The sequence below is a fragment of the Dermochelys coriacea genome, chromosome 13 (assembly GCF_009764565.3).
Source record: "Dermochelys coriacea isolate rDerCor1 chromosome 13, rDerCor1.pri.v4, whole genome shotgun sequence".
Taxonomy (NCBI): Eukaryota; Metazoa; Chordata; order Testudines; family Dermochelyidae; genus Dermochelys; species Dermochelys coriacea.
This window is the reverse complement of record NC_050080.1, coordinates 7,155,246-7,168,112: the sequence shown is the minus strand read 5'-3', so window position 1 is coordinate 7,168,112 and position 12,867 is coordinate 7,155,246. Positions and strand designations below refer to the sequence as shown.

General features: G+C 44.6%; 1 protein-coding gene across 1 annotated transcript in view; it reads left to right on the top strand.

The window, feature by feature from the left end:
• Positions 1-12,268, top strand: part of SLC17A9 (solute carrier family 17 member 9) — a 39,137-nt gene extending 26,869 nt beyond the window's left edge. The window contains exons 8-13 of the mRNA XM_038370133.2: positions 2,782-2,869; positions 3,444-3,478; positions 5,410-5,525; positions 6,873-6,928; positions 8,111-8,140; positions 8,260-12,268. Of these exons, the coding sequence (XP_038226061.1) occupies positions 2,782-2,869; positions 3,444-3,478; positions 5,410-5,525; positions 6,873-6,928; positions 8,111-8,140; positions 8,260-8,423 (489 nt within the window). The 3' untranslated portion in view covers positions 8,424-12,268. The remainder of the gene's footprint in view (positions 1-2,781; positions 2,870-3,443; positions 3,479-5,409; positions 5,526-6,872; positions 6,929-8,110; positions 8,141-8,259) is intronic.
• The last annotated feature ends 599 nt before the right edge of the window (positions 12,269-12,867 follow it).

The window sequence follows — 12,867 nt, the reverse complement described above, 5'->3', positions numbered from 1 at the left end:
AGTATTCTCCATATGTTTACATAGCTCCTGTTAACATTGGGAATCTTTGCATTGACTTCAGCGGGCTCTGGGTCAGGCCTGAAGAGAACGGTCCTTTCAGTATCTGAGCCAATAACATTAGGAGGTTGACTTTAGTCCCCTTTGCCCCTACATTTGATTGTGATTGGTCTAGTCCTTCCGCATTGTTCTGACAGGTTCACTCACATTTTGTCGCTTGCCCTGTCTTGCCACAGGGTTCCCTCTGAGAATATGTCAGGGAGTAAGACTCTTGGTCGCTCCATAATGTCAAGCTCTCAAGGAGAAGCCGCTCCTGCACTGTCCAAGGCTTCCTTTGTAGCCCATGAGATCTAATGTAACTCCCCCAAAACACACAGCTGGTAACTAGGCCACGGATTTTGGATGAGATAGGAAGACAGTGTCAATATAGGAGAAAAGCTTTTTCTTGGGATCAAGCATTGCTGAGAGGGAGAGAAGGGGGAAGAAGAAGGAGGAATGATTTCTGCCCCATATGGATGTGCTGTAACCATAGATACATGGTGGTTGCCTGTTGTCTTTACCCCTGATTCTTACGTGAAGGTGTTGGCAAGAAGGGAGTATATGCTTGATATATGCAGCTATTTAATAATAGGGGTATAGAAACTTGTACCTCCCACATGTCCCTTCTAAAACAAAGCTACAAATGTAGGCCCTGATCCATGCCATCAAATCCCCCCACTTGCACCTGCATGGGATCTGATTGCAGGATCTGGCCATATTGTTTAACTATCCAAATGCACCAGCAGTACCAAGAAATAGCATTGCCTGCTCTGACCCTTTCCAGTAGTGTCAACATGCTGCTTTTCCCCCGCATCAGCAGCTCTCCGTCATGGATCCCTTTCTCACAGAGTTTTGTATGATCTCTAGACTGCCCTGTTGTGGGTGAGGATGGCACAGAGCTCATAGCTGCAAGCAATTTCAGACAACTACCATGGGGCTTTGTTACTATACTGGCATAGCTGAGCTCAGAGGCGTGGTATTGTTAGTTGTTACAATGATAACAATTTTCATTACTAATTAATACACATTTTTTATTTGCAAAGCTCTGAAAAAAGGCCTCTCTCGGCTCTGCACAAATAAATCTCCTGTTTTTCTGAAACTTGGTTAAAATTCTGCCGGGCTGAGATCTCGTATTTTTACAATTCATTCTGCCCACAGAAATCCCGAGATTGTCTTTTCGATGGTGGCTCTGTCGTGTGTTTCTGGAATTTCCCAGGGCCCCTTACATTTATTACATTAACCAGGGCTTTATGACATATTTGATATTTGTATTAAAATCATGTATTAAACCAGAAAACATATTATTATAACAAGATTTGTAGCACTTCTGGTAATACGCTTGGGTAGCAGTGATTTGGTAATTTAGCCATCTGTTACATATTTAATTCCTGTTCCCTTATGTAAGATGCTTTATATAATATTCCTGCATCTGGTCGTTGCTTCATTAATATTAATAACACGTGGATTCACTCAATGTAAATTTAAAGGGTTGACAATAATCCTTACTGTGGTAAAACTATGTCACCTACTGGCCAAATATACATGCTGCAGGTGAGCTGTTTTTCTCCCTCTGCAAATGTCCAGTTCAGTTAAAAGAATCCTGTACCTTTGGCCCATGCTGTGAAGTGTGCTATGATTTGAAAAGGGACTCTATAAAATAACAAAGTGGCACAGTTATATGTCCTTATGTTCTTTGTGTATATTTTGGGCCACAAGCTTAGAGGTGCTGAACGAGAACAGCTCCAGCCGGCATCATTGGGAGCTGCAGGTGTTCAGCGCTTCTGAAAATCAGGCTCCTATTTTGCAAACTGCCAACGCAATTTAGGAGCCTAAGTTCCATTTTCAAACGTGACTAAGGGTTATATTTCAAAGGTATTTAGGTGCCTAATGATACAGATATGTGTCTACTGAGGCTGACAAAAGCATCTGAACAGGTTAGGTTCCTAACTCCCATTGAAGTCAGTTAGGGGCTTAACCTCTTTTGGTGCTTTTGAAAATCCCACTGGACACCTAAATACCTCTGAAAATCTGACTCTGTCTCACTGAAAGCCAGTGGGATATAGACTCCTACATTACTTAAGTGCTTTTGAAAATGTTTCCGTTAGTCATCTTCAGTTACATCCATAATACACTTACTCAGTTGAAAAGACAAAGCAAGATTTTCCTCTTTACCAGTCTTGAAAACTCAACCCTGGCATCAGAAAACCCAGCTGTGTTCCCTCAGCTGCATAGCAATGCTAGTTAGTAATATAGCGTCTGAAGTCTGAATGTAGTCTGCAGTTTTGCTGGTGACCCATGAGTTTGGATAGAATACACAGTTTGCATATAGGCTCTGTGCTGCAGAACCTTGTTTTCCAGTAAACTCTTCCACTTTTAATCCTTCCTTATGGCTGTAGAGAGAAATTTCTGCCTCTCTGTCATGGGTGTAAAGCCAGTCAGACCTTATGGTCATTAACAATTCACTTATTTATACAGCACCATGTGTGCACATACATTACAGACCTCAGGCCCCATCCTGGAGTGCACCAGAACTGTATAGAGCATTGGGCAGAGTGTTGTGAGAAAGTGGCTTAAAATTCCTATGTTAGGTGAGCAAAAGCACCAGAAAAGGATAAACCCTAATCTCCTATGCCCCCCAGCCCCTACCGCATAAAACCCATTAGCTGCAAACAAACCCTGCTCCACTAGCAGGATGTGAACCTTGCTTCTCTTCACTTTTTCTGTGAGGATTTTTCTCCCTTTCAGGGCTGGGTGTTTAACGTAGTGCCGTGGCTGGTTGCAATCCCAACAAGTTTGTTTAGCGGATTCCTGTCTGATCACCTGATCAATCAGGGTAAGAGATCCTTGGGTTGTTCATCAGCTCTGTCTTTTCATAAGGCAAAGAAAAGACTGGATGGGAGGAGATGGGTTTGAAGAGAGAAAGGGGAAGCTGAGCTTCTGGCCTGGAACTTGGATAAATACTGTCCTCTACACAGCCTCTACGTATTTGTAACGCCCTTTGGCTTTGTCTATACTGGCACTTCATCAGCAAAACTTTTGTCATTTTTGTCAACAAAAGTTTTACTGACAAAAAGCCCCGGTGTGAACAGCGCTTTGTCGGCAGGAGTGCTCTCCTGCCGACAAAGACGCTGCTGCTCGTGAGGGATGGAAACTCTCTCCTGCCGACAAACAGCAGCTACGCTGAGCACATTTTAGCCTCGTAGTGTAGCCATAGCCTTTATCTTGTATGGGAATTGTAAGCACCTGGCTGACAACAGAATCTGACCCTGTGTGTTAAGTTTACTCACTCTCCTGGCATGAGCCCAATGCTATGGGTGTGGAACTCATCTAGACTGAAACATTAGTCCCAGCTTCATTGAGAGGGGTCTAGTTTAAATCCCTCCAATCGTCTTCCTTTTCCCTTTCAGGCTATAAAACGATCACCGTTCGTAAGTTCATGCAGGTAAGAAAACGAAAGCCTGTGAGTGAAACATCAGTTATCTGTTAGCACTGATTTTGCATGTCAGTCTAACAGTGGAAATCAGATTCGAGCTCTTGGGAAACTGGACTCATGAACTTGATTACAAAAAAAGAGCTTTTATAGATATGCAGATAGCTGGTAACCAGCTTCCATGGGAAGGGAAATACAGAGAAAGGCCATGACCTTTTCACTGGGCTTTGACAAACCATTACATTTTAACAGTTTGCCTGGGAGTGGCAATTTTGTGAGCAATATGGAGGGTTTTTGTCAGGCCTCCAGAACAAGCGTGTTCTTTCACACCGAATGACTCTTCAGATTTTAGATTAAAGGAAACAGCAAAAGAATGAACAAGAATAAAATCCCTGTGCTAGAGCAGTGCATCCCTTCTGTAAAACAGCGGTACACAAACTTTTTACTAAGGTGGCCCCCAACTGCATTTGTCTCTTATGGGGAGCTCCCGTTATATAGAGATGTACAGAAACGACTATTTTTTAAATCCTGGGAGTGTAAACCAGCAATTTTGAGTTTGTTCTCAGCCTTCTGCTCCTCATTCCCCTTCTCAGACCCTGCTCTACCCTCACCATCCTGGCCAAAACCCCTGCTCAGTTCCCCCCAGCCCTTTGCTCTCACGCTCCCAGCCCTGCCTGCTGCTGCACCCAGTCAGCCCTTTTCCCCCTACAACCAGGCCACAGTAGCTACCAGGCTCCTGACTGTCCACTCACTGGCTCCGGCTGCTTCCTCTGCACTGGATCCTGCTCCCCATGCTGCTGCCTGCTTCCCCGGCCAGGCAGAAAAGAACACGAAACGGGGGGAGTGGCATGGGGGGCAGTGACTGGCAACCCACCTAGACCCTTCCCACGACCCACTAGTGCACTGGGAGTCAATAGGCAGACCGTGGGCCAAATCCGGACCACTTTTGAACGGACCCTGATATCTTTTCATTTACTTATTGTCATTATTGTTGGGGGGGGTTTATTATTATTTTTGCTGGAGGCTGGATCTTGACTATACCATTGACCAGAAATTTGGACCATGACAAAAAATAATTGATTACCCCTGCAGTTGTGGCTCAGGACCGAAGTTCCCTCTAAGATGCACGGCCGCACAGCTGTCTATTAAGCCCTGCACAGGGGCTCAGGGCTGTGACAGGGAGAGATGCCCCTCCCCGCCGGCCCCAGCACAGATCTGCCCTAGACTTGCTGCGGCCATAGGGAGGAGCCCCTACCTCGGCCTGCCCCAGCACCACCGGAACTGCCATGGCCGGGGAGAGGTGCCTCTCCCCTGACCCTGAGCTGCTGCAGTGAGAGAGGGCTGGGGGGAGTCCTCTCTCCCCACCGCACCCTCGGGGAAGCCTGCACCCCAAACCTCTCATCCCTGGCCTCACCCCAGAGCCCCCCCCCGCACCGCAATGCTCTGCCTCAGCCCTGAGCCCCGTCCCAAACCCCAAACCTCTCATCCCCATCCCTACCCCAGAGCCTGCACCCCAGCCCTGAGCACCCGCCCACATGCTGAACCCCTCGGGCCCACCGCCACCACATGCATTTTGTTATGTGTGACACATCACCTCCATATTGGTGCACATAACAAAATTCATTCTGCACATGGACCTCAAAAATGAGAGGGAACACTGGTCAGGACCCATCACTTGGGAAACACTGCTCTATAACATGCTCCATTGCCTCTGCCTCGCAAAAGGGCACTTGTCTGGGCAGATAGGCTGTCGCCTTAGGAATGTGCAGGTGCCATACAGAGGAAAACAAGTCATAAGAACTACCCAGCTCTGTGTTCAGAACCGTAGCAAGCCCTTCGTATTTCAAAAAGGGACAGCCCATCTGCAATAGGAGCTACTTTTTTTCACAGCAACTCACTGTGAATCTGCTGCGGACACATCTTTAATTTTCTTTTTCCTTCAGGTCATTGGCTCAGGTGTATCAAGCATCTTCGCCTTGTGCATGGGTCAGGCATCCAGTTTTTGCAAAGCTATAGTATTTGCATCTGTCTCAATTGGACTTCAGACCTTTAACCACAGGTAATAATCATCATAGGACTAACACATAGCTTTGACAGACTACTTTTCATCTGTGGTTCTCAAAGCCCTTTACGCAGGAGGCAGTTATCATTATCCCCATGGGGGAAACTGAGGCACAAAGCGATGAAGTGATTTTCCCAATGTCACAGCCAAGAATAGAACTCAGGTCTTCGGAGGCTCAGCCCTTAGGGAGAGGGATAGCTCAGTGATTTGAGGATTGGCTTGCTAAACCCATGTTTGTCAGTTCAATCCTTGAGGGGGCTATTTAGGGATCTGCAGCAAGAATTGGGGATTGGTCCTCCTTTGAGCTGGGAGTTAGACTAGATGACCTCCTGAGGTCCCTTCCAACCCTGCGATTCTAGTGCCCCGTTCAATAGGCCACGCTGCTTTTATAGAGGAAGTTTATGCCAAACACCTGGCAGACATATTGAATCGTTTTTTATTTGTTACACATGAAGAGATCTATTGGCCATCTAATCTAAGATCAAAGGCTTGTGGATTTATACAGGCTTTACTGAGCAATGACTGTACATAAAGATGAAGTGTCCAGAACACGAGCACTGTAAGTGTCAGTAACTCAAGACAGCCAGCTCAATCCTTGTAAATCCCATTCCCATTGCTGGGAAATATTAAATATATGACACGATTCAAATTCAAGGATTTCTCTCACCGCTTTCCCACTACCTCAGCTTAGTTCTGAAACAGCGCAGCATAGGGCCAGACTGGGGGTAATGGATTAATACGCTGCTTACCAGATGGGGCAGCCAGGTTGCTGCAGATCAGGTCTCAGCTGCATTATGAATTTTGCACGGGCGTAGCTTCCACAGCACTTTCCTACATATACCAGCCTCTAGCAAAGTCATTGGCAAATTCACCCCATAGTTTTTAAACTGTTATTTACTTCAGCCCACTTAGAACTAGGAATTTCTTCCCAACTTTAGCACAACTGTTTGTTTGGGTTTTTTTCTGCCTCTAGCTTTGAGTTATCATAGAAGCAAAGAAAGGCAGAAGAAGAACCAATAGCTAAAAATTAAAGCCAGACAAATTAAAATAAGAAATAAGGTACTTTTTTTTTTTTTTAACAGCAAGGGCTGTTAACCTTTGGAACTAATGACCAAGCTCTTTGCTTCTTTTGTTTTGAAGTCTTTCCATTCAGTTATTTTCCCATCTTGGTCCAATTTCAACCATATTTAGGTTCTCAGTTTCCTCCTTCATCTCCCCACTGGGTTGGTTCAGACTGGTTCCCTTCATTGAGCAACAGCGTGCTTATCTCGTGTAAATTCTGAAAAACAATCAAAACCTGTTTAAAAATAAAAAGCCTTTAATTTCTCTTCTTTTTGTGAATAGTGGCATTTCAGTCAACGTACAGGATCTGGCTCCTTCGTGTGCTGGCTTGTTGTTTGGTAAGGTGGCATTTTTAATGATTTTTATTTGCACAGAAAATATACCCATATATGGGGGATAATTCTGAGGAAACTACATGTAAACACAAATAACTGAGGGCAAAACGTGGATTAATCCAGGTAGCCTTTTGACTTTATTAGGGTTGCAGAAATATAACAGAAGGTAGAGATTGTTAATATCCATGACCCAGCTCTGCATGTCAGAGAGAAATTAACAAAGAACTAGATTGTGCCCTACCAAATTCATGGTACAGTTTGGTCAATTTCACGGTCACGGGATTTTAAAAATCGTAAATGTCACGATTTCAGCATTTAAATCTGAAATTTCACGGTGGTGTAATTGTAGGAGTCCTGACCCAAAAAATCAGTTGGGGGGCACAATGTTATTGTTGAGGGGGTTGCGCTACTGCTTCAAGTAACTGCTTGTTACTTCTGCGCTGCTGCTGGTGGCGGCGCTGCCTTCAGAGCTGGGCAGCTGGAGAGCAGCAGCTGCTGGACAGTGGCCCAGCTCTGAAGGCAGAGCCGCCACCAGCAGCAGCTCAGAAGTCAGGATGGCAGGGTCTGGTATTGCCACTCTTACTTCTGTGCCGCGGCTGGCAGGGTGCTGCCTTCAGAGCGAGGTGCCCGGCCAACAGCCACTGCTCTCCGGCTGCCCAGCTCTGAATTGCAGCACTGCTGCCAGCAGCAGTACATAAGTAAGGGTAGCAAGGGCAGCAATACTGCGATCCCCCTAAAATAATTTTGTGACCCCCCCGCAACTCCCTTTTGGGTCAGGACCCCCAATTTGAGAAACGCTGGTCTCCCCTGTGAAATCTGTATAGTATAGGGTACAAGCACACAAAAGACCAGATTTCACGGTGTGTGACACGTTTTTCATGGCCGTGAATGTGGTAGGGCCCTACTTATGAAACTGAGTGGCTTTATGGGTGCATAGGGAGCGTGCAAGGAGTCCTCTCTCCCACACAGCAGCCAGACTCATGTGCAGTCTCTGCATCCCCCTGGGAGAGCAAGACATCCTGAAAGCAATGGGGAGGAGGTGGACCCTGCCCTCCACACACTAGACAGCTGAGCTATTATGGAAAGTATATGCTAAATGTGTGCTCACGGATTCCTAGCAAGTATCTTATGGTTAGAAGCGTTGTGCGCAATTGATGTGATGCAGTGGTTTCCTTCTCTTTACAGGCATTGGAAATACAGGTGGAGCCCTATTAGGTAAGGGATTTTCCTGGAATTATCCCTCATTTGGGGGATCCTCTGGCTGAGCTGACGTTACAGGGCAAGGACCTGGCCTATTTCTATTTGATTAATTTCTGCTCTCTCTCTGTACACAGGTGTCATTTGTGTGTATTTAGCTGGACATCTGATTGAAACCACTGGTTCCTGGGTTCCTGTTTTCAACCTTGTGGCTACAGTTAATGCCCTGGGGCTCTGTACGTTCCTGATCTTTGGAGAGGCCCAAAGGATGGACACAGACGCTGTGTACATAGATCTATAGTAGCTGTAAAGATGGGTTCAGCAAATGAAATCTGCTGAAAGGTTTAGGACTGTAATGTCTATTAATAGCTGTTGTGCAAATGGTTGTTTGCAGAAGAGAATATTATTATTTTGTAGAATTTAAATAGAAAAAAATCTATTGAGAGAATATTACGGGCTGGATCTAAACCCAGAGGAGGGAGGAAATTCAGAGTTAAAACTTAGCTCAGGGGATGGCTGATGGGTTATGGAGCCTTTCAGCTCTAGGTCACCAGTTTGAATTTGAATTCACTAATGCCTGAACAAAGCAGCTCCTGGCCTATGTGAAATCAGTTGGTAGCTCTAGTCCAGTTCCTAGTGCAGGAAATGCCATCCCAGTTGACACTAAGTGGTACCTTAGCTGGGAGTCTCAGCAGAGATGCCAAGGACTGAATGGCTCATTGAGAGTGAACTCCTCTTTCATTCTGAGAGATGTTTTCTCCAGCACAGAGACGAGGCATTTGAGCAGTGCGGGAATCATGCATTGCAGGTGTCCATGGTCTACCTGTTCTGTGGCTGAGAAGATCACTCCTATCTCCAGGGCTGTCAATCGGTTCCTTTCATCAACACTAAATGAACTTAATAATACCAAGGACTGTCCTTAACTTGCCCTTGTGTGCCTCAGTATTGCCACATATATAGGTACTATCAGGGTGTACAAAGGAATGGGTTCAGAGTTGTTTGCCATATGCTGTGAATGTATATGAAGGGTGGCTCACATTCTGGACTGTGGATCCATAATATCAAGTGCTCTCTGCTTCACTAGGTCTGTTCCCAGTGTGCATTGAAAGGAATGCAGGAGACATTCCAAAGAGCCCGAAAAAGTGCATGTTATGTATTTATGTTAATTGTAGGGCTTTTTTTTATGTTATGAATCCATACTGCTGAATGCTCACCAAAGGAGTTACCATGCCGCTGTAGTACATGCTTTTGAGCCTGATTGTGTTAAGTTATTTATAATTTTTGACTTTAAATACCAAAAAGCCTTAGTCCACTTTATGGTCTAAAGAGGTGATTCTGCAAGCTGTCTCATGTGGACCTCTTGCTGCAATCAATGAGAGTTCTGTGAAAGGAAGGATTTAACAGCCTGCAATTTTATTTTGTTAGGGCTTATTTTAAATATGGAGGTTCATGTAAAATCATAAATTGTCTTCTCCCCGCTCCCATTCTATATAAACCTATTTGGTTCTGTTTAGCATTTGCATTTTAAAAAATTGTACTTGTGGAGTGAATGAGCAAGGGACAAAATTTCAAAGGGGCCTCAATCTTGCATCTTGGTTTTAAGTTTCAGTTCTGTTCTCCAGTCCGTGGCAAGGACTGTCGCTCGAGAATTGGCCTTTTTAGCCACTCGCGATGCTGCCTCACAACACCTAGCAACTGATCTGCTTTGACACTTATGCCATCGTCTGTTGAGGCAGACAGTTGCCACAACATATGAATCAGTTTCAAGCATGGCTTAGGGCATTTCAGGGCCAGGCCCTAAACTGGTGTAAATTATTGTCGCTACCTAGTGAAGACATAGCAATTTACACCTGCTGCCAAACCTGCACTCACCAAAACTTTGTGGGTGTGAAATTTGCAGGCTCAGATTTAATGCCCAGATTCTTTGAAAATTTGTGTATGTGTGCTAAATTTTGGCTCAGAACATATTTACAACCAAGTCATAAACTTCTGATTGCACAGGTTCATAATGAAAATATTGACGGACCTTTTAACTGCACGGGTGCTAACGAGCTCCACTAATATGCGCTGAACTTTAATGCATATTGAGATATTAATAGATCATGGTGATCCTGTCCAATGGCTTGACAACAGTTTACAGCATGCACGTGATCTGGGACCAAAGAGAGGAGCCGAACCCTCCTCCTTGTGTGCTTTTTCTCCGGTAGTAGCCAGTGGTGGACTTGCGGTTACAGCTCACTGCCCCATATCCTGACACCAGATGACACTGCTGGTAGGTGTTTTAAAACTGTCAGGAAACTTCAAGCATAGTTGCTATAAACAGGACTTGCAGGAGAGAACACAAGGCTATGTCTTTGGCTTCACATTTCCCTCTATCAGCCGCACACCATATTGGTGAAAATGATGCAGGAAACTGCAGAGCGTACCAATTATTGGACCCGTCTGTGTGACAGATCTGGTCACCCTGAGTCCTGCAGCATTCAAGAGGAATCCAGACGATGGTGCTGTTCAGAGTTTTAACCAGGAAATCTTCATATTTTATTTTAAGTCAATTAGGAATTACACTGGTCAGAATCCAGAGCTGAAACTGGCCCTTGGTGGACTGTGAGTCTATATTTAAGTAAAAAGTGGTGTCAGGGATTATCTACTTAAAGCAGTGGTTCTCAGCCTGTGGCCCATGGGCCACTTGCGACCCAATCAGCACCCAGCTGTGCCTATGTGACATCCTCAGGGCCATACAGGTAGTATTGGATGCGGCCCACAATGGTAAAATAGGTTGAGACCACTGATTTAGAGAGAGGGAGTGGTGGAACTGGGAAGATGTGAGACGGTTTATAAGAAAATTGGGGGTGCCCACATACAAATTTGCACACAAATTAGTTAAATTGGTGCAAACTCCTGTGTTTTCTCCACTCATTTCAGTGTAAGAGTGGCTTATTTCAGTTTAGGTTAAAACTGCTCCCAAGCTATTTAAATTAATTGAAACAAGCCTGGTTTAAACTGAAACACACAGCCTTTTGCACTGGTTTAAATCAGTTTAAAATCACATATTCATACCAGTGCAAACCTGCATGTTGATAAACCCTTTCAAACTCCAGGAAATTCTTAAGCTGAGATCTTAAAAAAGAAAACAGAAAGGGCTTGTCTTCACTGCCGTTAGCAGGGTGACCAGATAGCAAGTGTGAAAAATTGGAATGAGGTGTGGGGTAATAGGTGCCTATATAAGAAAAATCCCTGAATATTGGGACTGTTCCTATAAAATCGGGACATCTGGTCACCCTAGCTGTTAGCTTGAGTTGTATGTCTAACCTGACTCCAATCCACACACAAAAATCTCTAGCTCAAGTTAAGCAGTGCTTTTAAGCTGGAGCTAGCTGGTCCGTCAAGCTAGCGGGATGAAGTTTGAGTGCTGCTGATGCTTGAGTTGTTAATGCAGGTGAAGGGATCAACCCAACTCACAACTCAGCTGCTAACCCACTTGCTCTATAAAGCTTGAGTGTGGTTTTGCAGTGCAGTTGCTCACACTGGGGGTATATCTGCACTGCAATTGGAGGTGTGCCCGCAGCACATGTAGACATACCTGAGCTTGCTTTGATGGAGCTAGATCACAGTTAGCTCAAGTCACAATAGCAGTGAAGCTACCTGAGATGTGTCTACATGCGCTGCAGTCACTCAGTCTGATTGCAGTGTGGACGTACTGTAGGCTAGCTCTACTGGAATAACTCAGTCTGACGGTTGCAGTGAAATCAAGCCCAGAAAAACCAAAGCAGCACTGCTGGCTGCGCCTACTTTTGTAATCCCATGGGCAGCTAACATTTTGGTACATGATCTTGGTTATCTGTCTCTGTCAATCTAGCATGTGCTGGTATCTTATATATGTGAAGTGTGTTTGATACTTTTTTCCATGTGTTTTATGCATTTTGATAAGGTATTGAGACCGTTGTACATGGCTGTATGTTTTTTAAGAGCAATCTTGCCTAACCTTGCTTGTGTGACAATGGTTGTTGCAGTAAGAAAGACCTGCCAAAAATAAAGGAAACCAATCAGATGAACAAAGCCTTGTTTTCATTTAAATAGATAGGTGCAACATGATAAGGCTAATATGGGAGAGCCAGATACAAATGATACTTAATGTGATTAAGTATTAAAGTAGCAATTTATTCAGCTGACTCATCTGCCTTAATTTACATTCTCAAGACCAGATTTTCAAAGGTACAGTGGCAGATAGGTGCTTTGAAAATCCCACTAGATGGGATTTAACTCCCATTGAAATCAAAAGTGGTATAAGCTATACCAGTATAAGGACAGTTGTACCAATATAACTGTGTTTGCAGCTAGGGCTTTGACCATCATTGCTATATCAGTAAAAATCACACCTCTAACTGACACAGCGATGCTAGTAAAACTTTTAAGAGTAGAGCAGGCCTTTACAGAGGACTTGGGCAAGGACTTTTCATTGAAGGCACTCCACCCCCACAAAAATCAAAATGTTAATGAAGGAGATTAAGAATGGATACAAAACAAAAAGCCCAGCACATGCTATCATCTAGGGTGAATACTGGGGTTTTCAGCATGCTACGGTGTGGAGGTGAGGGCTATCAGTTTGAAACAGTCACTAGAGAGAGGAATGAGAAGACCTTGCAGGAGTTTTAGGAAGCTGTCCTTCAAATTCCAAAGCATTTGCTAGATTAGAATGATGCAGACATGCCAATTCTCACAATTTTGTCCAGTGATATTTGGTGATT